Source organism: Chelonia mydas, chromosome 18 (assembly GCF_015237465.2).
Source record: "Chelonia mydas isolate rCheMyd1 chromosome 18, rCheMyd1.pri.v2, whole genome shotgun sequence".
Taxonomy (NCBI): domain Eukaryota; kingdom Metazoa; phylum Chordata; order Testudines; family Cheloniidae; genus Chelonia; species Chelonia mydas.
Window position 1 is genome coordinate 11,493,401 of NC_051258.2, and position 23,834 is coordinate 11,517,234.

A 23,834-nucleotide genomic window follows, 5' to 3' on the forward strand; every position below is an offset into this window, starting at 1 on the left:
CTCCCCCTCCAGGAGCCACTGCACAAGCCTCCCCCCAGCCTCCCTCCCCCTCAGGGAGCCACTGAGCCGACCTCCCCTCCTCCCTCCCCCTCCAGGAGCCACTGCACAGGCCTCCCCAGCCTTCCTCCCCCTCAGGGAGCCACTGAGCCGACCTCCCCTCCTCCCTCCCCCTCCAGGAGCCACTGCACAAGCCTCCCCAGCCTCCCTCCCCCTCAGGGAGCCACTGAGCCGACCTCCCCTCCTCCCTCCCCCTCTAGGAGCCACTGCACCGGCCTCCCCTCCTCCCCAGAGAAACACTACACTGGCCTCCCCAGCCTCCCTCCCCCTCAGGGAGCCACTGCCCTGGCCTCAGGCTCACAGGGCTTGGCAGGGCTATACCATTGCAGTGTAGACATTCAGGCTCAGGTTGAAGCCCACGTTCTGAAACCACCCACCCCCCCCCCCCACACACACACACTCATGGGGTCTCAGAGCCTGGGCTCCAGCCTGAGCCCAAAGATCTACATTGCAATGTTAGTGTCCCATCACCTGAGCCATACAAGCCCAAGTCAGCTGACCTGAGCCAGCTGTGGCAAGGCCATGGGTCTTTTAGTGCAGTGTAGATGTGCCCCAAGATTTCATCTCTGCCAGACCCAGTGACGGTGTCTTTTGCTTCTGCTGCCCAGGCTGCACCTGCTGCTGGGGAAAATAGATGACTTCATTCTCCTGAGGTGGCTGTCGGACACCTTTCCCCAGGGGCGAGGGGACTTGGTGACTGCGAACAGAAAAGATAGCTGAGAGCAGGGTGCTCGTCAACCTTGCTGACAAAGGCACAGCAAGAGGCAAAGGCTGGAAGTTGAAGTTAGATAAATTCAGCCTTGAAATAAGATGTAAATTCCTAGCTGCCAGGGTAATTAAACATTAGCACAGCTCACCAGGGGAGGTGGTGGACTCACCACCCCTCGGAGTCTTTACAATGAGATTAGATTTCTTTCTAAAAGATGCGCTTCAATCCACCTTGTAGGAGACGTGCGAGGACCTGTGCGTGCAGAAGGCCAGGCTGCCTGGTTGTGGATGTCCCTTCTGGCCTTAGATTCACAGACTCCATGAGTCCCGCAGTTCATTCCCTTCCTTCATCAGCCATGAGCAGAACAGGATTGCCTCCATTGCCCTCAACATGCTCAGAACACTTGCAGCTCTGCGTTAAGACCATGACTATACTAAAATTGCAGGGCTTCAGCTGGTTGCCTGCATGGGTCGGGAGCGATCTGTTTCCTCCAAAGTACAGCTGGTCAGATGTATTCAGGGGCGGCTTTTTTCCACCTTCCTCTAAGGTGTCAGAGATTGACCACAGCTGGAGACAGGACATGGACAGCATGGACCAGTGCCCTGAAGGGGTACAGAATCCACTTACTAGGTGCCTGGCTGGTAGGTCTTGCCCACATGCTCAGGGTCATGCTGATCACCAGATCTGGAGTCAGAAAAGAATTTTCCCACAGGGCAGACTGGCAGGGGCCTCGTGGTTTTTCACCTTCCTCTGTAGCATGGGGTGGATTCACCTGCTGAGATCATCCGGGCATAGGTCACCAAATCAATTCCCTGCCATTGCAAGGGCCTTGGTATTGGCGGCACCTCGGTCTTTCCTGTTCTCTCGCTGTGGCACACAGGTTCACCTCCCGAGCACTGAAATGCTTTAGTCTGACTAAAACCCTTGGGCTTAATAGAGGGGTAGCTGGGTAGAATGTGATGGGCTGTGAGACGCAGGAGATCAGACAAGATGATCTGATGCTCCCTCCTGGCCTTAAAATCTATGAAAATATAATTACTCTGCATTCTCTAAATCAAGTATTTGAGGGGCAGGGGCATTTCTCTTGCACTTTGTCAGGCCTGATTCTCCCCTGTTCTGCACCTTGTTTCACCACTTCCACCAGTGCCAAGTGAATGTCAAATGCTTCCATTCTGATTGGTAGCATCCCTCACCCAATCTGCATGGGCATATGGGACAACATGAGGGGCAAGGGAGCAGAGAATGTCACTGGGATAAATCTGGCCTTTGGTTTTCAAGACTCTCTCTAAGATGCTGCCAGCAGAGCTCATCTGCCCCCCTTGCAAATTCTTTCCACAGTGCCCTCCATCCAGACACAAGCCAACAGGGCAGAGGGATACGCACTGCCTGGGTCAGGCATCCAGGCACAGAGCCCAAGCTGCAGAGCCAATGCCACTATCCATCAGATAAACTGCAAAAAGTAAACAAAGTCACTGTGATTAGTCAAGTGGATGGATGCCAGTTAGTTTGTCTGTTTCCTGAAAAGAGGCCAAGAGCCTGATGGCACAAACGTTGAGCCATTCTATAATAAAAGTACACAGGTCATTAAAAATCTTCCGGCAAGCCTGCAAAAAGAGTATCCTCTATTAACTGTTTCAATGGAGCAAGTGGATGTGGATGCCAGGGATTCAGTTTCACCCACGGGGTGGGGGTACGGGAGGTAAGGGATGCTCGGCATTAGTGCTGAGTCACTAATTCCTGCTAAATCACATATGCTTCGAATGCAGCTTCTTTTTCTGCCCAGGAAATATTCACCATCAGGTTGCGATTTCATCACATTTTTTCAAATAGTTTTTTTTAATTATTATTTATATTACGGTAGTGCCTAGAGATCTCAATGGAGATCAGGGCCCTATCGGGCCTGGTGCTGTTCAAACCCATAATAAGAGACAATCCCTGCCTCAAAGAGCTGACAGTCTAAAACAGACCAGACAGACAAAGAACGGGAGAAAGGAAGGATTATTATTCCTGTTTTACAGATGGGGAACTGAGAGGTTAAATGACTTACCCAAGGTCACAGACTGACCTGAGACCAGAACCCAGGTCTCCTAACTTCCACGGACGTGCTCTTGCCATTAGGCCAGCCTGCCTCACATGAGCACTTTGTTCACTAGCTGCCCACTCATGATACATCTTGCTTTGACGTCAATGAGACCTTTTCAGCTGACTTCAAAGGGAGTGGGATCAGACCCGCAGAGCCCACCTTTAAACAAATTCTTGTGGACTGCATCCGTGCCCAGTTTCAAATGCTGGTTGCTTTTGCTGTGGCCCTGTTCAAAGACAGAGCACTTACAATCTCTCGATAGTTTACAACAGGAAAGTGTACTTTGTTTGTGCTCCCACAGCTCAAACACAGCTGCAGGCATTTCGCTCAAACTGTCCACAGCAATTCATCTCCATTCAGAGACCAAGCCTGGAAAATTTCCACCCCAAAGGTGACATTTGCAGGAAGTAATAAGGGTGTGAAAGCAGGGAAGCGGTAATAGAAAACTTTTTGCGGTGTTATAGAAAAGCACCATAGGTACTCATAGAGCACTGTGCAATGGGTAACATCGGCTGAACAAACACCAGGGTCTTTGCCCAAAAGGGTGCACACCCTAGCAGGTGTTGACTACCTGCATCTCCCCAAGGAGTCAATGGGAGTGGAGGATGTTCTTGCACAAGCAGGGGGTCAACTTTCAGAGCTGGAAAGCTTCCCAAAACAGCTGCATCTCCAGATATGGGTTGCGGAAGGAAGCGCAGGAAGGAGCTTAGCTAGCATTAGCTAGGAGGCTGTGAGGATGAAACTTTCTCCTGAGGCCATTAACTTCAGATGGACCTGCACCTGCTTACACCAGCCATCCCTAGTGTTAAAGGCCCCAGGGCCAGTGCAGCCACAGCTGCCAAACCTGCAGACAGCGGGGCCCCACCCCACCAGGGAAAGGCTGCTTGCCACTCGTGTCCTAGTGCCACCTGCTGCTTGTTCTGGCAGGGCTTGGCACAGGTAATTTTAGTCCCCCAGGGAAAAATCCATGCATGTTAGTTCTGGGCACATTTCCTATCTGCCTGCTCCTCCCCCATCAGAGCTGCTGGAAGGAGGGGAAGGAAACAATTCACTGAATCTTGAGCCTTGAAGATGTGGGTCCCAAATTAACAGCCTTGCCGGGGGCCCCCAGAATGGTTAGAATTGGACTTGGAGGGGAGGCAGGGGAGGAGCTGTGATGGGTTAAACTGTCCAATAAAACACTGGAGTGAGTCTTAAACTGGCTCTCTTACTGTGTGGGTAGGAATCATAAGGTCTTTCAAAAGCAGGGAGAGAAACTAGAGAGAGGAGGGTGAAGGCATGCACGTGCTCCTAGAAGACAGCATGCTGGCTAGATGGACTGCTGCAAACAGACAAGTTCCCTGGAGCAAGGGGCTCTGGGTTTTAGCATCCTGTTTCCTGGCGAGAGCAAGCCGCTTCAGAGCCAGCTGAAGATTTAACTGAGCTCTGAGCCGGACCTGCATCTCATTGGGTACGTGAGGCCAACAGCGTAAGAGAAGGCAGGTTAGTGCAGGACAGCAGCATAGCCTGGCACAGCCAGACTCCCACACTCCTGCCTCCCTGGGGTCCGGGACACAAAGTCTGCTCTACAGCGGCCAAGAGCACTTTTTAGAGCACTGCAGCAACGCAGCTGAGACAGGCTGTGAAGAGCTTGGGGAGAGCAATGTCAGGACTGCCTGGAGTACAGTTATTAATCAGTCACAGCAGGAGCAATAGCCTTCCTTTCCAGAAGGCCCAGACCCCCCACTTGCCCCTCTGCTGACCTGCAGCCACCTTGTAGCTGCTGCCTCTGTAGAACCTGCAATACTTCTAGGTCTGTTAAGACAGGAAGGGAAGAGTAACATACCCAATTTAAATGCATTTAGCACCTCACCCAACCAGTGTCTGGCAGCATAGTAGGGGCCTAATACAACTTTCCATTGGCTTCAATGGGAATGGGATCTGGCCCTAAAATCTTAATCTTCCTCACAGCTCCTGCCTAAATCATCTACAGCTCTCAGATTCCGTGCATCTAGAGTAGCTGAGGAGTGGTCCTTTCCATAAGAAGCAGCAGCCCAGCAATGTCTAGGGATTACTACTCTGGTTACAGAGTAACAGCCGTGTTAGTCTGTATTCGCAAAAAGAAAAGGAGTACTTGTGGCATCTTAGAGACTAACCAATTTATTTGAGCATAAGCTTTCGTGAGCTACAGCTCACTTCATCGGATGCAAACTGTAGAAAATACAGAAGATGTTTTTATACACACACACCATGAAAAAATGGATGTTTATCACTACAAAAGGTTTTCTCTCCCCCCACCCCACTCTCCTGCTGGTAATAGCTTATCTAAAGTGATCACTCTCCTTACAATGTGTATGATAATCAAGGTGGGCCATTTCCAGCACAAATCCAGGGTTTAACAACGTCTGAGGAACAGTGCCGGGGGAGAGGGGGAAGGAATAAACAAGGGGAGATAGGCTTGAATACAGACTGGGAATGGTTGATTCATTATAAAAAGTAACCTAAGTTAATTGTATCCAATATCACATTGGTGGATGTGCAGGTGAACGAGCCTCTGATAGTGTGGCTGATGTTATTAGGCCCTATGATGGTGTCCCCTGAATAGATATGTGGGCACAGTTGGCAACGGGCTTTGTTGCAAGGATAGGTTCCTGGATTAGTGGTTCTGTTGTGTGGTATGTGGTTGCTGGTGAGTATTCGCTTCAGGTTGGGGGGCTGTCTGTAGGCAAGGACTGGCCTGTCTCCCAAGATTTGTGAGAGTGTTGGGTCGTCCTTCAGGATAGGTTGTAGACCCTTGATAATGCGTTGGAGAGGTTTTAGTTGGGGGCTGAAGGTGACGGCTAGTGGCGTTCTGTTATTTTCTTTGTTAGGCCTGTCCTGTAGTAGGTGACTTCTGCTTAGTGACTTAATTGGTGAAAGAGGACAGCACAACTGCGCTGTTTGGCACTGCTGGCTTAGATTAAGGAGGCAGTGTGGTTCAGTGATTAAGGTGGAGGCCTGAGTTCTATTCCTGGCTCTGCTGGCGATCTTATGCAAGTTTCCATGCCTCAGTTTCCCCTTCTGTAAATGAGGGGTGATATTCACTGACCCACAGACTAATTAAATCATTAATATTTCTGCAGCACTACAGATGCCAGAGGGGTCCATGCGATTTTATTTAGCAAGCATAGACACAGTCCCTCCCCCTCAAAGAGTAATTCGTTCATGAGACAGGATGCTGGAGAGAGAACAACAGGAAAAGGAGCTAGAGGAAGGAATACACAGAATAAGGTTGTGTAGACTGAATGACTCAGTTGGATCATGCTAGCTGTTTGGGTTCTGATTACCTTGTATTATACTTGTGGTAAGCCCAGAGTGGCTAGACCTCAGAACATCAGCTGGGAAGATCTGTGGAGTACTTCATGTCTAGAGGAAAGGCACCCGAGGCCATGTCTACACTAGGGGCACTACAGGATACTGTACCTATGCCATTGTAGCACCGTAGTGTAGATGCTTCCTACAGCGACAGCAGGCGGTCTCCCGTCGCTGCAATTAATCCTCCTCCCCGACAGGTGGAGGTGCTAGGAAGAATTCTTCCATCAACCCAACCACATCTACCCCTGGGGTTAGCGTGGCATAGCTAAAGCTCTCGAGGGTGTGAATTCACACCCTTAAGCACCATAGTCATGTCAACCTAACTGCATAGACCAGGCCTGCGACATGGAGATGTAACATAAGAAAGGCACTGGCTGGGCAGCTTTTCTTATTCCCTGGAAAAATATTAAATCAAGGACTAAAGTTACAAAGGACCCTGAACCACCATCGAGAGTGTGTCACATCTGACCTTTTCTACTATGCCTTATAAAACACATCTCAGAGGTGATCAATCTGAGCTGGAACGCATTAAGTGTCTGACACTGAAAAGGTAAAGCCGACGAGAGAGAGGCAAGTGGGGAGTCTCTGGGAAAAGCCAGGCTGGCCTGAGGGGATGGAGCACAAGCAGATCAGCACAGGGATTATGTCTCACCAGCACCTAGCGCAACAGGGGTGCCAATCTGATTACAAACAAGAGTAATAAATTCTCAGGCAACATGCTGACAGGCGTAGCTGTGAACTGCTATGCAGTGAGTCATCAGGCCCTCCCATGACTGTTTATGCCAGGCCAAGTCACAGCGAGGCCCTGGGTGGTGAAACGCAGCACTGGCTGTGTTAAGAACTCTGGGAACCAGGGAACCAGAGGGCCCATCTGTGCATGCAGTCTCAGTCAAGAATCCCCTTTATAGTCATGATAACTGACTGCTGCCTCTTCTCTGTAAAGAGAATAAGAGCAGATCTCGCAGTGTCTCATCTGCAAAAGGACATACAGTTTGTATTGTTTTAAAATGACACCTTTATGAAAATACCATTAAAGAAAAATATTATTAAGAGGAAAAAAATCCAATAGTTTCAATGGAGGAAGTGAAGCCCAGTTGCTCCCAGGAGATGTAGATGCCCTTCCAGCAGTGAGGCAGCTTTGCGAATGGATGGAAAAGTCCAACAGCGGCCCGTATTCTAAAGCTGGTAACAACAGTGCTGACAGGGTACCAACTGGAACTCCAGATTGTCAGCTTTGACAACAGAATTATTGCACATCATTCTTTCTAAGTAAATTAAACCCATTAATCATCATAATCAGTAATGCTCCGTGTCAGTGATATGGGAACGCAGCTAGTCATTATATTGTGCTATCAAGAAATTAACAAATGATACTGCAGCCACTACATGCCGCTGCTGTCGCTGGCTGACAGTGGAGGAGTACGTTAATACCCAAGGCTTAGGAGAGACCCTGCTTCCAAGAGAAGTGAGGGCATTTAGAGATGACAACCCTTCCTCATGGGGAGTTACAGCACCTGGGACTCAGATTGATCAGAGGAGGCCAAATCCATGCCTGGTGTATCTCCACATGTGGCCATGAATCTGGCCCATAAAGTTCATTCGTTTACTTGTAGGTGGGGGGGTCAGGAACATTCCATCCTTATGTCGGGTAGCAGAGACTGGCCGAATGCAGAATCCGTCCGTACTTTGCGTTTTGGTTCAATGCTGTAGCACTGAGCTCATCGAAAGCCTGGCGCGCATTGCCCTCCACGCGCCCATATCACTTGCAGCTCTGCATCAAGATAATAATTATAATCAAATCTCATGCTTCAGGCAGTCACCTGCACAGCACAGGAAGGAATTTTTTCCCCTGGTTCTCAATTGGCTAGATGTATTCTGGGGCTTTTTTTCACCTCCACCTGAAGCATCAGAGACCGGCCACAGCTGGGATATGGGTCACCAGATGGGACAGACCAGTGACTTGTGCCTGAACCCTCTTTCTCAGAGCCTGGCTGGTGGTGTGTCCTCACAAGCTCATAGCGATCATCCCATTTGTGGTCAGGAAGGAACTTTCCCCCTGGGCAGATTGGTGAGGACCTTGGAGGTTTTTGCCTTTTTCTGCAGCATGGGGGGTGATTTGCCTGCTGAGATCACGTGGGCATGTCTCACCTAATCAATTCCCTGCCATTGCAGGGGCCTCAGTCTTTGGTGGCACCTTGGTCTCTCCTGTCCCTGGCCTGTGGGTCACAGTTTAGTCTCCTGAGGTATGAAATGCTTTAGTCTAAGGGCATGTCTACACATACAGTGCTGCAGCTGCGCCACTGCACCACATCTAGCGAAGATGCTGTCTCCCATCAGCATAATAAAACCACCTCTGCAAGCGGCAGAAGCCATGTTGCCAGGAGAAGCTTTCCTGCTGACATAGCACTGTCCACACCAGCACTTATGTCGGTGTAACTTACATCACTCGGAGGAGGGGAGGTGTTCACACCTCTGAGTGATATAAGCTCTGCCAACATAAGCTGTAGTGTAGACATAGCCTTACTAAAGTCTCTGGGTTTAATAGAAGGGTTTAATGGCCTGTGATATACAGGAGCTCACACTAGCTGATCTAATGGTCCCTTCCAGCCTCTCTCTCTCCACCATTTTAAAGTGTGCATTTGTATTAGAGCTGAGTTAACAGTTATCACTATTATAGTCATGCTTTATATTAAGATACATTGATCAATAGTTCATAAAATGGCTAATAAATGATTAATAGAAGCTTTAATAAACTCTTAATAATCAGGTCAACAGCTGGCTTGTAACTATCTTAACACCTTCTACTCTGGTGTATAATCATACATAACATGTACTATTCTGGCCTGCAACTGATTCTTAGCATAGCTCATGGTCAGTTGTTAGCCTTTCCTGAGCTTTTTATAAGTGCACCCTTAATATTAAGTGTGAATCATTATTTATTTGCGTTGTGGCAGCAACTAGAGGCTTCAACTGAGGTTGGGCTCCCATTGTGCTAGGTGCTGCACAAACACAAGGAAAAGGAGGTCCCTGGCCCCAAACAGGTTATAATCCATGTAGTTCACAGCAAAGAATTTACTCAACACGTTTTGCCTCCTTCTCTTTGCAAAATATCTGCGTGCAGAGTGAGACTTTTTCTAACCAATGCATTATCTGAAATTACTCAGCAAAATTCTTCATTAATTTCATTCTCTGTATTGCTTGCTAGTTGAGCTGGGTTGCTTAGTTACAACTGTGGTATGGTATTGTTTTGGTTCCCTGATTGATTCTGATGGGAATGCTCACAGAAAGTGAAATTAAAACCTCTCTTCCCTCCTGTAAGATTTGATTGTGTGAACGTTCATAGAAGGTGAACACAAAGAGACAGCTCGCACAAGCTTGCTCACGTGGAGTAGTACCTTCCTCCCACTGACTTCAATGGGACGACTCACCAGGGCTGTGAGAGTGGCTGAAACAAATTCATACCAATAGGTGAATACTCACTGTCTTATTTTGCGTGCGGGTGTGTGCACACACCATGTAGCTTTGTTTAGAAGCTAACCTGGATAGTAACTATCCTTACTAGCCACTTCTTTACCGCATGCTTTTTGAACAGTAGCTATTTCATTTAGCAGCTGCAGCTTCAGCAAGCAAGTCTCAGGGCATGATCAATACATCTTGTAGATACCTTCCATTTAAACGTGCAATAGGAAGCCATTGTACTTCATAGATGCCAAAGCTTCTAGATTAGGGTGACCAGACAGCAAATGTGAAAAATCGGGACATGAGGTGGGGGGTAATAGGAGCATATATAAGAAAAAGACCCAAAAATCAGGACAGTCCCTATAAAATCAAGGCATCTGGTCACCCTATTCTAGATAGACAGCAAAACATCTTATTGACCAGGAGTCTGAGCTGTGGTTCCACACCCCTGCCGGCACCCATGACAACAAACACACCATGCCCAGTGTTTAATGTGGGGAGCTTACGGGAGGTCACATCAACCTAAGTCATTGAGGGGCCCACTTTAAGCACTGTCCTGCCAAAGCTGCTGTTCCTAGATGATGATAGACCCCCCCCTCACACGTGCACACACACACTTTTTTTCAGACCATTTTAAGCACTACTCATACCTCCCATAGCCCCTCTTACATCTCCTGCATCCCTCATTTCACCCCTGTCTTTAACACCTGCCCCCATGAGAATAATTTATCACATTCTCCCTGAATTAAATTTCTGCCCCAGCATGTTACCAGCCACCCTGTCCCTACACCCACCCTCTGAAGCAAACAGCTCGGTCCAGACAACACAACATTCATGTCTGCCCAGAGAAATATATCCTAACGTTGTGAGCTTGGTTCCCCCTCGTGGTATAACTGACCTCTCTCGTTACTGGGCATGGTCAGAGCTACATTGCAAGATACTGAGATGGACACAGAGGGCCTGGGGGTTGGTAATGGGATAAAGAGCCAGTCTGCACGAGGTCACTGGCTGCAATTACTCTCAGGTCATTAGTAACTAACATGTGTTAGCATTTGATAGCTGTTCGGTAGCCTGTGTTAAAAGATCTGAGGGTTGTCGTGCTGTCAGCAGTTTGTGCCCTGGCTGCTCAGGTCCAGCTCAGGAAGGCAGTACAGGCTGAAAGTCAGTCAAGGAGCTAGAAAACCAGAGAAAAACCATGGGGTCAGTCTATGTCCAGCCGCAAAATAAAGAAACCCCCTTATATTGATCACAGACAGGTCCTGGCTCTTCTCTGCAATGAGAGACATTACACGGCTCTCAGACCTGTTCCTAGTATACTTGGCACCAGCTAAGCTTTTGTTGGCAGTGTCTGTGCAAGGGCTGCTGGGGAGTGAGCTCCTAGCTCTAGAGAAAAGTCCTTGCATGTTAGGATGAAACACAGTGGCAGGAAAGTTTTCATTGCTACTGCCCTCATTCTGTAGGCACACCAAGAAATTTGATTTCCCATGCTGTCAGCACACCTTCCATCTGCCAGTAGAAACAGATGCCCAATCAGAATAAAGCAGCTTCTTATCTCCAGTCTCTGACTGCTTCTGTAGCTTCATATCACACTGAGGTTTGAAGCAGAGCATCTTGGATCAAAAGGTAAATTCTAGAGAGACCAGGATTTGACGGAAGCTTTCCCATACTGCGCCGGGTACCTTTCCGTTCTCCTCCAGGGTCAGTGCAGGGTCTACTCTACATCTGAACAGCGACAGACTTTCTATTTGTTTAAAGGCACAGGCACCCTCAGCTGGAAACTGTCTACTCCAGGATGGTCTATACCAGAGTTTCTCCCCTCAACTCCAGCCCAAGTCAATGAGAATGCAGGTGCTCGGCACCTCTGGAAATGAGGCCCATGAAGCGCCCAGCACATTTCTCTCCTGCTGCTTTTGCAGGAGGCATTCATTGCCTCGCCTGACTGCGCTCTGATTGGTTACCTTTTGCCCCTGCACGCTGCTAATAAGCTAGTACTGAGGCCGATGCACTCTTGGAATCACGGGCAAAGCTCGGAGAGATCAAGGAGGATGAGAGTCCTGGCAGGGGAAGAAATGCAGCTACTTGGGAAAAAAAAAGATAGGAACCTACTTGTAAGCCTGGAAATCCCCCAACGGCCTTGCTCATCTAAACCCTCAGCAGGCGGGTTTCCTTTCCTCTCAGCTGATCCGCAACATATCGTCTCCTCTCACTTTGAGCCTGATCCAAAGGCAGTTGTGCTCCGTGGGAGCCTTTCCGCCCATTTCAGTGGGCTCTGGATCAGGTCCTTTACCCTCAGAAAGACAGGAGGAAGGAAATGCCGCTATAAAGAGAGAAATGTGCTGCTGCTCTCCCCATGAGCCCCATTCCTCCCCCTACCCCACCCCCCACAAGGAGACTGGCATATTTAGTTTCCCTGTGGCATTTTATTGGGCCATCTGCAGGAAGTCAGGGGTGCAAATAAGGATATGTATTGTAAGCTAAAATTACACAGGTTCCATATAAACTAGAGTGCAATTTTGTTTACCTTCTTTATCCCACTCCTGCGCTCAGGTAATGATTTTACAGTAAATTCTTCCATTTAATATGCTCTTCCTTCCCATCTCTTCTGTTGAGGGGGATCTGGACACTCAAGACAAAATGTTCAACAGTTTCCCACACTGTAGAGAAAGAACCTACACTATATTTCCCCAATTTTGAGACGAAATGATTTATAGGGACATTCCCAGGACAAAAAAAAAAAACCTCTTAGGACTTCATCCCTCATGTTTGGAAAGTTAGTAAAAGGTTTATGAGTTACTGAGCTACTCTGAATATTATTGATAAACCCTTCTCTTCTTCCCATTGTTACATCTCATCAGCCCCTCAGCCATTATGGACTTCTGAAGCATAGAGAGATTCTCTTTGCTGCACCATTTTAATAACAGCCTCCCTAAGATTAACGCCGAGTTTTGCTACCCCATGAAATAAATCATTTTCCACTCTCCCATTATGACTTGGAAACCAGGCAGACAACGCATTAATCCCTCGTTAAGATAGGAGCAGAGTAAGATGGAGGGAATCTAATGGATGGAACCAGATAATAAGTCTCCAGAAATGCACAACCCTTAGAACTGAGCAAAGGCAGATTTCACTGAACGCAAATTTAAGGCTAACATTATCATCACAAGGGAGAGGGTGAAATATTGCCAGTGTCTGGCTTTGAAATGTCTAACGGTGTCAAACTCTGATGAAGGAAAGTCTCCAAGACTTTTGGGGCCCCATCCAAATCTGACGCTCCACCAGCAGAGATCATCCCAACATTCCAGCTCTGTGGACCACTCCATCAGAGAAGGCTCTTCCACAGACAGTGCGTGGTTCCCTACATGCCACCAAGAAAGTCTGTATAGATGGCCAGCGGGCCATAGAGCACTGTTTGAGAACCGCTGCCCTACATCCTTCACGTTCTCTCTTCTGCTGACCCTCACACGCAGGCGAGAGGCTAAACTTAGTACAAATGCTACTCACTATGCAGAGTAACACAGCAAAAAGGCTGCCATGTATAATCAGTAACCAGAACCACTCGTGATCAATGCACAGAGTTTAACACATCTGCAAAAGAGTTAGTCAAATGACAAATTGGAGGAAATCAAGATCTGCTCACAGATATTCTGCAAGAGGGAAAAAAAGAAGCTATTTATTATCTATGTAAGGTACACCTCACAATCTTCAATGTATTTGTTCTCACAACACACCAATGAGACAGGGCAGTTTTTTTAATCCCATTGTGCAGATGGGGAAATGAGGCCCAGAGAGGCTAAGGCCATGCCTACATTACAGACTTCTGCCAGCATCGCTATGTCAGTGAGGGGCATAAAGAAGTGTGATCTCTGACGAACACGGCCAAGTCGGCAGAAGCCCCTAGAATGGACACAGCTAAACCAGTTAAGCTGCACATTTGCCAGCTGGAATAAACTATACTGCCAAAAGCAGAGTTTTGCCAGTAGGGGATACTGGTCTACCTCCACTGCCAAAGCCCTCCTACTGTAGGAATCCTTTATGGTTGCCCAAGGTCACACAGGAAGCTTGTGGTACAAGTGAGACTTGAACCCAGGTCTTCCAAATCCAAGGCTAATATGCTGACCATTCTTCCTCTCTGCTAATTACGAAATACTCAGCTCTAATGATCATTCTTCATGTTTCACAGCGAGAGAAAGTTAAGCACTGAGAAACTAAGCAACTTGTCTAAGGTCACCAAGAAAGTTAGTGGCAGAACCATGAATATAACCCACATTCTTAACCTGGGTCCTCTGATCTATCCCAAAGACTTTGCGTCCTCTAGGAGGAGGTTCCCAGTCCTACTCGTTCATTCTTGTATTTTGAATGTAGTTTTCTATTGTCAGCTCTTGAGGACGGGAACTGTCTTTTTGTCCTGTGTTCGTCCAGCACCCGGCACCCAGGGCCTTGGACTCCTAGGCCCTACTGTAGTTCATCACGTACCCATTCCCAGGGCCTCAGAGCATGTTACATAATATCAGAAACAAACCATCAACCAGTTCTGGTTACTCTGGACAGCACTAATAACCACCCAACCCACAAGATGGGAATATCCTCCAGACCCCCAGCCTACAGTTAATCAAATACCAGGCTCAAGAGCTAAGCTTTGCACCATGGGCTGAAGGCCAAGAAGCTGGGGGGACCGACAGCAAAAGTTGGCCCCACTCTAGGGGAAATCTCCATCACGAACAACATTTAGTTCTCAGGAGTGTCAAAAGGAGCTGATCTCAGCCAGCACAAAAGTGCCCAGAGTTAGAGGCAAGCATTCAGGGCTCAATCCAATACCCACGAAGGCAATGGGAGTGCAACCATTAACTTCAGCGGGACCAAGATCAAACCCTTAGGGGAAAGCTCCCAAGTCACATAGGGCTTTAGAGATTAAAGCCACTCACCCGGTTGCACCTAGAAGCAGCTGGGAAGCTGTATGTCTACACTGCAATTAGAAACCCACAGATGGCCCATGCCAGCTGCCTCAGGCTTGGGGGACTTGGGCTAAGGGGCTGTTTAATTGCAGTGTAGACGTTCGGGCTTGGGCTGCAGACCAAGGTTGGGACCCTCCCACCTTGCAGGGTCCTAGAACCCAGAGTCCATCCTGAGCCCGATGAGCTCAGCTCCATGCTGCATGAACTGATGCGGCCAGGAGTCCTTCAAAGATATTATTATTGTACTAGTTTTATTTGTGTTACAGTAGAACTGAGGTCCCATTGTGCTAGGCGCTGTACAGACACATCGAGACAGTCCATGCCCCAAAGAGCTTACAATCTGACCAAAGCAGACAGGCAAAGGGAGCATTATGATCACCATTTGACAGATGAGAAACTGAGGCACACAGAGATGAAGTCATTTGCCCAAGGTCACACAGAGTGTCTGCAGCAGAGTCAGAAACTGAAGTCCAAAGTCCCGGCCTAGTCCCTTATCCACCTGGCCATCCCGCTCAAAACACATTGCTGTGGTTAGCCCTGCATCAAGAGCCCCATTTCTGTGAGAATCCAAAGGACTCACCTGCTTGCATGGGCTCCTTTCATGTGAAATGGCCACTTCACTGCACCCCAGACACATCCTGACATCTTGCCCTGCCGGCCAGATGTTTCGCTCTGACTTTCCTGTGATGAAGAATTGCATGAGACGGGGGATTCAGGCAGGTGCCCTTCCCGTCCAGGAATACAGCTGCTCAGCCTGAGTAATAAGAGACCCTCTCTTTGTCAGTGCTAATACAGAGATACACAGGCAGCCTCTCTGAGAGGCTTCAGTCTGAACAGACTCTCCAGAGCACAGGGCACATGAGACCTTTAGATTTTAATCCTTTCATTCTTTAATCTTTTTTGCTCATAGTTTTATTGTGCACTGCAGAGTTTCAGGCTATAAGCCCACAACAGAAGGAGGTAAATCTCGCCTGTAGACAAGAGCGGATTCGGAATCTTCCCAAGCAAGGGAGAGAAATTTTTGGCTCTTCTTCATGGGAACTGAACTGACAGAACCAGCAATCATTTCCTGAGAGACAGGCTCCTCGCAGGGGAATCACTCAGGGAGGCAAAGAAATAGGGACTGGTAGTCTTATGGCACCCATACCTGCAGTATCTGAGCACCTCACAACCTTGCGTGTATTTAATCTTCCAGCACCCCTGTGAGGCAGGGCAGTGCTATTATCCCCATTGTACAGATGGAGAACTGAGGCACAGAGAGGCTAAGGCCCAGATCCACAAAGGTATTTGGATTCAAGCTGCCAGCCTAGAGGCAAACGGCTCTGCAGCAATCCCATGAGTTCTTCCACCGCTCAACCTCGTCATGTTTCAACGGTGAAGGACACCGAGCCTTGCATCTTTGTGTGAAAACTCTCACAGTCACATTACAGGGACTTTCCCTGTCCCTGCATATCCACAGCCTCTGAGTCACCTCGGGAAAGAGTCCACTCCCTGTCTAAGGGGGGGAGGGGTGGGGTGTTGCTTTCAGGGACCCAATTGCACCCAGGCCTGAGAATGAGCTGGAGAATTGTAGGTCACTGGTTGAGATCTGGGCTGGTGTGTGACCATCAGTCATTCCCATCTGGATGAGTTTGGGCTCTAGCCCCACTGCCCAGTGTACTATGCCAACCTTCCCTGGAAATCTCAGCAAGCAAGTCAACAAGCGAACAGACCCAGGAAACTGAGCTCTCTGTCCCTCCAGGGCAAGCTTGAGGGTCCTGGGCAAGGCAGGGCAGGGGCAGCTGTCTGTCCTGTGGATTACTGGAAAAGTCTCTGGTGCCTACAAGGTCATAACCTTTTGCAGCACTAACTGTCCTTTAAACAAAAGAGGGATGAAATGTTCTTCTGCGGTTAGGGAAGCTCCAGCATTGCATCTCCTTCCAGGTAGCAGGGAGCTGCTCCTGTGGCCTCCAACAGACATTCCTTTCCCTTTAATCTAAACCCATCACATCTCTCCAGCTCTGCTTCCTGACAGCTCAGAAAAGAGAGAGAGACAGACCAGGGGCAATACCCATGTACACAGGTCCCTCTTGCTCACACATGATAGTTTTGCAATGGAGCAGCCTGTGGCCAGACGGGGTCTCCCTTTCATTCACAAATCACAGCAGGTGGGAATCATTTGATGGCTTCACTGGAAGGCGCAAAAGAGCAAAGGCATTTGCACTAGTGTGGCACCTGCTTAGAGTGAATGAATCTGGGGAGAAGGAAGCTGCCTATACTGGAATGCAAGGGAGTTACGGATATCTTCAATGCATTTTCAGCTCACTAACAGGATCACATCCCAGCCAGAGTAGACAGTGATTTTTATGGGGTTTGGGGAGGGCTTTGTCTGCCCTGTCCTGAGGAGAGCTGGGCAAAACTTTTCAGCCAAAAATTTTTTCAGAGAAATACGCAGTTGGGTCAACTGAAACACTTCAGAAATTCATGTCTATTTTGACAAATTGTTTTGGTCAGAAAAAAAAACTAAAAATAAATTCCAGAGAAATCAAAATGTTTCATTTCCACATTTTCTAAATAAAACATTTCTATTTTTTTTAAACTGGAAACAACTTTTCATTTTGAAATTTCCTTCAATCTTGCTTTTAAAAAATTTAGAACATTTAAAAAAAGCTGAAAACCAAACCAAACCATTTCAGTTTGGGTCGAACAACGGGGTTCGTTCAGCCCAAAATGATTTTTAAAAAAACAAAAAACAAAAACCCAAACAAAACACTGGAACTGAAGCAAACCGAAAAACCAGTAATACGCACAGCTCTAAACATAGGTACGGCCCAATGCTGGGTCTCAGCATGCCCATGTGTGTGTCAGTTACACCTGCCTGTTTTCAGGCAATAGCACCAGTTGTGCGTGTCCGTGTGCACGCGCCTATACAAACGTACGTTTGTGTGCACATCTATTACAGACGGGCCCAAAACCCCACGTCCTTCAAACTATGGGAAAGTTTTGATCCAGATCTGGGCTCTGGGTCTTGAGGCCCTCCCACTCTCTCTTTCTCGGGGAAGGGTGGGGGGCAGAAGGTTTGCCTGCATGTTAGGACGTATGTGCATAGCACTGTCTGCTCATCGATCTTCCCGTTCAATGTCTGTGTGAGAGTGAGCGGAGCAGTAGGAGTCCATGAAACAGAGGGGATTCCAGTTGTACCGCTGCCTGCGGATTAAGGAGCCAACTTTATACAAACCTATCAGAAATCCAGAGTATTAGGGACACCTGGGATTTCTCTTTCTTTTTACTCGGGGAGCATTTTGTTCTTAATTACAACCGGCAATAGCAGCAACCGCTTTGACACGGGTGAACTTGATTATATTCAAGGGTGGGGGTGGGATGCTCTTTTTGTATGAAAATCCTATCAATCTGGCTGTACAGAACGGAGCCCCAGCAGCTCTGGGTAGTCACTTCTTCTGTGGGGGGATCCTAAGGGAAAGGGAGTAAGGTCATGGCAAATTTCTCCCTCTCTCCCAACTCAGAGGCTTCTTGGGAAATCTGAGTGAAAGGGGAATCCCTTACACATTCTCCTGCCTCTTCCCCGGTGATAACTCCTCCCCTCATCCCCCAAGAATAAAACAATCAGGAGAGAGCCTCACCTCCTGGGTTCTACATCTGCTCTGCCACTGATTCACTGGGCAATGATCACCCCATGCCTCAGTTTCCCCATCTTTAAAATGGAGAAAATAGTATAACGAGTGTTTATACAAACCACTGCCCTCTGCTGGAGAGAATCATAACCGATCAACAGCATCTCATAGGCCCCATTCCTGTGAAAGCTAACAGAGCCCAAGTAGTAGGGGGGCTGAGCTGGGCTAGGCTTGGCTTATGGAGCGGGAAAAACTGAGTTCCATTCCTACAGTCGGAGGAATTCTGAATGTCCCTTGTGTGTGACACAGCAGCAGCCCTAAAATCGTCAGTAGCCACCAATTGTTTTCAGAGCATTATCTCAGTTTCACAGCCGGAGCACCAGACCCAGGAGGAGAAGTAACCTACAAAAGGAAGCACCAGCAGAATCCTCAGGAGTTCCCGGCTCCTGCTCCTACTCAGACCAGAGAGCTCCCTCTCCTGTGCACAAGCCAGTGGCGTTCTGGGCAGGGCCCTGACTCCAGAATGCCACTAGTGGGCAGGGGTGAAATGGATGGAATAAAATAATGAAAACCTTGAATCTTGGCAAAGCCCAACCCTTTTCTGTGCTTCAGAAAAATTCATCTCACTACGTTTTATCCTGCTGATTATTTTCCCTTTCCATGGCAGCCTCTACATTTTAAGGCTCTGGAAAGTCTATTCCCTAGCACAATCCAGCCCAGTCTCTCAGACCCCTGGTGTATGACTAAGCATCAGGACGATCAGGTTCTTATCAGAACAGAGCCACCCTCCTACACTGGGTTTTTAGTTCCCATCAGCCATTCCTCTGCCTGTGCATCTCATTATGCATCTCCCTTGCCTTGCTAAACCCAGTGCTGCCAGAGCAGCCATTGTACTTGTGGCTTTGCCCCATACTTTGTTCTTGAGTTAATCATCTTTTCCCTAGGACGCTTTATTTCCACTTCCCACTCAACCCTCCATGCTGCGTCTCTGAAGCAACCAACACCTGATGTGACGCACTGAAAAGCACAGCTGGGCTGGATGCAGCAGGAAACTCAAGCGCTGTCAAAAGGCTGGAAGAACCGGGGACAGGCTGGTGAGGTTTGGCACGGTAGCTTGGAGGCACTGACAGTTCTAGGTCCCTCGCCTCTGAGCAGGATTGAGGAGAAAGGGGCACCTTATGTCACTCACTAGTGACATCCTGAGGCTGATCTAAGGAATGGCACCAGAGGGAGCTGTCTGCAGGCCTCTGCTCCTGGAGGGCTGCAACAATGGCTTGTGGGGAAGAAGAGGGGTATCAGCCTCAGAAGATGATCCCCTGAGAGAGCTCAGAAGACCCCCACCATCATCACCGCCCCCACACACAGTGACAGATTTATGATGCTCCTAACTGTTCATTTCCTTTCAAGCACTTGGATTAGTTGTATTCCAGCAGCATCTAAAGGGCCCAATCAACGCTCGGGTCTCATTGTGCTAGGTGCTCTACAAACACCTAGTGAAAGGCAGACCCTGCCCCCAAAGAGCCACCATCGAAAAAGACCCAACAGAGAAAGGGCTGGAGGGAAAATGGAGGCACAGGGCAGGGAAGTTACTTGCCCAAGATCATGCAGGACAGTGGCGGAATCAGGAATAGACCCCACGTCTTCTGGTGCCAGTGCAGTGCTGTAGCATGAATCACGCTGCCCCTCTGGTGAATGATGATGGATGATATTGTTACTTAGCAACCTTGATTGGTCTCAAAGTTTGGGAATTTCCCAGGAGTTGGGAGGGCTGGGGTGGTGAGAGGGGAGAGGTGGGCCATAGGGAAGGAGGTAGTGTTCATTTTTTCTAGTGTAGGTAAATGAAGACATTGGATTGGTTTATTAATTTTAAGTAAGCAACAGAGACAATTTCAAATTAAATAAATGAGCATCGCTGCCCAGGCTCCTATAGAGCCCTGCTTCATTCACTGTGCAGCTGGCCAGAGGTACGTGGTTCCTTAGAGAGTTAGCTGTTCCGTACACAGCCCGGCGTGCTGCATTCTGCACCTTGACAAGAAACACTCAAAACTCAGACCTGAGAGTAGAAGACAGGTCTCTTGATTTCACAGCTAGCACCTCCCTGCCAAGTCACTGAACCTCCGGGAGCCTCAACTCCCACTCTGCAAAGAGCGGCTAAGATTAATGCATCGCACTTCCTGTGCTGCTGAGGCTACTACACTGCATCCGTCTTGAGTGCCATCCAGAAGCGCTGGAGGGGCCCGCTCTCACAGCCTGGAAGTCAATGGGAGCATTGCCATTGATTTAAATGGACGCAAGATTGAACTCTGATATGATACACACATGACGTGCGGTCCTTCCTTCCTTCCTCTCTCCTGGGCAAAACGGCATGTGGCTTTTTTGAAAAATGCTTTTTCCATCAACAGATCTCAAAGCACTTTACATCCCACATAGAGGATCTCTTGAGCTGCAAAACCCAGATCCAAATTCAGATTTGTGGATTTGGCCCATTCAGCTATAAAATCCAGATAAATCCAGATTTTTCCCAGAATACAGCAGTGCTCAGTTTCAAGTGGGAGGAAAGTGGGGGCAATTGGGTTCTGGCCCATCTCTCTAATTACATCCTGTCACTCTAAACCCTATCACTGGCCTGAAACAACTCCCATCCAGCACCTTTAAATCATTCCCTCTCACAATTGTCCAGCCACGCTCTGTCCTTGGGCAAAAGCTCTTTAAAAAATTAAGGCAGAGAGGAGAATTTGCACCAAATCTTTGGGGAGAAAAACCTACCAAAACAGAATTTTCTGCAGTATCACTCACCCCTCCCCTCCCCGCAGCTTTAACTTTAAACTGCTCAGCCCATTAAAACACAGACTGAAAGGTGGGGGTGGGAGGGAATGCTAGAAGAACATGATTCACAACAAAAAGGAGAACAGGACATGGCCATAAGCACACCGGAGATGCAGGTGTTCTGAGCACAGAGGGTTTATAAATGACTTGAACTGTAACACTTCATCAATTATACTGACACTGCCTCAGCTGTGTGAACTCCTCATGGACGGGAAAAGGTTTGGGCGTTGGAATCGGTCTCCCATCAGTCATGATCAACAGCAGCCTTTCAGCCAAGGCAGGCCGTAGTGTTGATCCTGCTACAGAGGGGTTAAGAGACTCTCACAGTTCTGCAGGAGGTGGTCAAGCAGCACAGGGCTGGCTCCTTTATTTCTCTTGGCAAGCTTAGGGTAAGGAATCCACAGTCCACTGGTGCATGGCTTTAATACTGTTGATGATCTGGCCCAAATTAAGGACAACTGTGTCCTCACCTCCCAACCCATTGGACCTAGGCAGGGGAGGACGGATAGTCTTGTGGGTGGCTCCACAAAGACAAGGAATCAGGAGCTGTGATGTAATGTTGATGTTCACATTGATGTAAATCAGGAACAACTCCAGGGAAGGCAATGGAGTTAGACCGATGAAAGGTCAGCGTGAGAACAATTCCGGGGTCATGCAATCAACTCCTGGCTCAGCCAAAGACAGACCTTGGACAAGTCACAAACAGTCTACTGGTCAGAGTTGCTTAGCACCCATGACTTCAGCTGAAGTCAGTGGGAGGTTCAGCACCCCTGAAAAAAATCAATCAGGCTTTTGATCTCGATGTGCTTCTGCTTTCTAATCATCAACAATAATCGTTACTAACAACTCCCTGCTTCACCGGGGAGTTCTGCGGCTTGAGCCTCTCAGATCCATTAAGCAGGCAGCCAGTCTCCACTGTGGTGAGAGACAGAACTCACCGCTGCCTGTGGAAATGCTTGGAGATGGACACAGGAGGGCGTAGCGTTGGTGGCAGGTACTGCAGCACACATGGTATGAAATGTCGGGCACAAGTTCCCAGCCCTGCAATCAACAGCAGGTCCTGCCGTGTGGCGAGCGGAGGGTGGCGCTTGTCTGTTTTTTCTCAACCCTCATGGCTTGTTGTTGGTCAGTGACATTGCTTGCTTGCTGCTTGCTAAGGGAGTTTTTGTGCTTCTAGATCTGCATCTTTGCCTCTGGATCTGCAATCATCCTGTGATTGTGTTGCCAAGTGGCACCCCAAGACAATTTTATCACACTCGGTATAATGTGTAAATACCATTAAGTTAGACAGATTTCCTCATTAATTTTCCATCCCAGTGACGGGCCAGGAATTAACACAATTGATTTTCCAGTCCCTGCTCATTATCAATCATCCAAGAACTTAGTCACATTTCATCTGTTCCACCTGATCCCCAGCATTTATTTGGAGGCTTCAACCTATATTAAACTAATCAAGAACAATGGGTGTAGGAACCTTGGTGTTCAAAACGCAAGCAGGAGCACAGGGAGTACATACCTAATTCCCTCTGTGCGAAATGCTCTCCTGCTTGCCAGCGCAGCAACGCAGGACAAATGATGTGGAGACTTAAACAGCCACACGAAATCACATCCAGGGCTCTGGCACTTTCCAGACTGCCCAGCCAAATGGGCACCCAGGCGCATGTGTCTGCATGCCTCTCCAAAGGGTTAATGACCCTGCAGCACTCACAGAGGGCTTTACCAGATAGTGGAGGGCGCTGAGTGCCATGCCTGGGGCAGCCAGCAGGATCAGGCCTGGATTCGGATTCCCTTACTCTCACTGAATAGGCCATACTCCATCAAGAGTCCCATTGCTGGAGAGAAAGGATGGCCCAGTGGTTAGGGCACTAGCTTAAGGCTTGAGACACCCAGGTTCAATGCCCTGCTCTGTCACTGATGTTGTATGTGGCCTTGGGCAAGTCACTTAGCCTCTCTGTGCCTTAGTTCCCCCTCTGTGCAATAGGGACGATAGCGCTGCCCTACCGCATGGGGAGGTATAGATAAATACATTAAAGATTGTGAAGTGCTAAGATACTAAGGTGATGGGGGGGGCATATAAGATGAAATTCAATAAAGTGCAAAGTACTTCACTTAGGAAGATAATCAAATGCACAGCTACAAAATGGGGAATAACTGGCTAGGTGGTAGTACTGCTGAAAAGGATCTGGGGGTCATAGTGGATCACAAATTGAATGTGATGCAACAGCAAAAATTATTCTGGGGTGTATTAACAGGGGTGTTGTATCTAACACATGGGAGATAATTGTCCCACTCTAGTTAGCACTGGTGAGGCCTCAACTGGAATACTGTGTCCAATTCTTTGCACCACACTTCAGGAAAGAGGTAGATAAATTGCTGAGTCCAGAGGAGAGCAACAAAAACGATAAAAGGTTTAGAAAACTTGACCTACGTGGAAGATTTTAAAAAACTGAGTATGTTTAGTTTTGAGAAAAGAATTTTGAGGGAGGGGACCTGATAACAGTCTCCACACATGTTAAGGACCGTTATAAAGAGGACAGCGATCAGCTGTTCTCCGTGCCTGCTGAAGGTAGGACAAGAAGTAATGGGCTTAATCAGCAGCAAGGGATATTTAGGTTAGATATTAGGGAAAACTTTCTAACTCTAAGGGTAGGTAAGCTCTGGAATAGGCTTCCAAGGGAGTCTGTGGAATCCCCATCACTGGAGGTTTTTAAGAACAGGTTGGACAAACACCTGTGAGGGATGGTCTAGATTTACTTGGTCCTGCCTCAGTGCATGGGGCTGGGCTTGACCTCTGGAGGTCCCTT

The 23,834-nt window shown here is 48.2% G+C and overlaps 1 protein-coding gene and 1 long non-coding RNA gene across 8 annotated transcripts in view; both read right to left on the bottom strand.

Moving 5' to 3' along the window:
- The window catches only part of UBIAD1 (UbiA prenyltransferase domain containing 1), a 100,885-nt gene that overhangs the window by 49,595 nt on the left and 27,456 nt on the right, over positions 1-23,834 (bottom strand). The window contains exon 3 of one of the 7 annotated variants that reach the window (XM_043531675.1): positions 579-754. The exons of the other annotated variants lie outside the window; for them this stretch is intronic. Coding sequence (XP_043387610.1) covers positions 618-754 — 137 coding nt within the window. The 3' untranslated portion in view covers positions 579-617. Of the gene's footprint in view, positions 1-578; positions 755-23,834 lie in introns of those variants that run through there. 7 annotated transcript variants of the gene reach the window in all.
- On the bottom strand, positions 7,180-18,693 carry LOC119563946. Its single transcript, XR_005222732.2, has 3 exons — positions 12,163-18,693; positions 11,748-11,929; positions 7,180-10,815 (listed from the first exon to the last, which is right to left on the bottom strand). It is a non-coding gene; the product is annotated as an uncharacterized LOC119563946 (long non-coding RNA).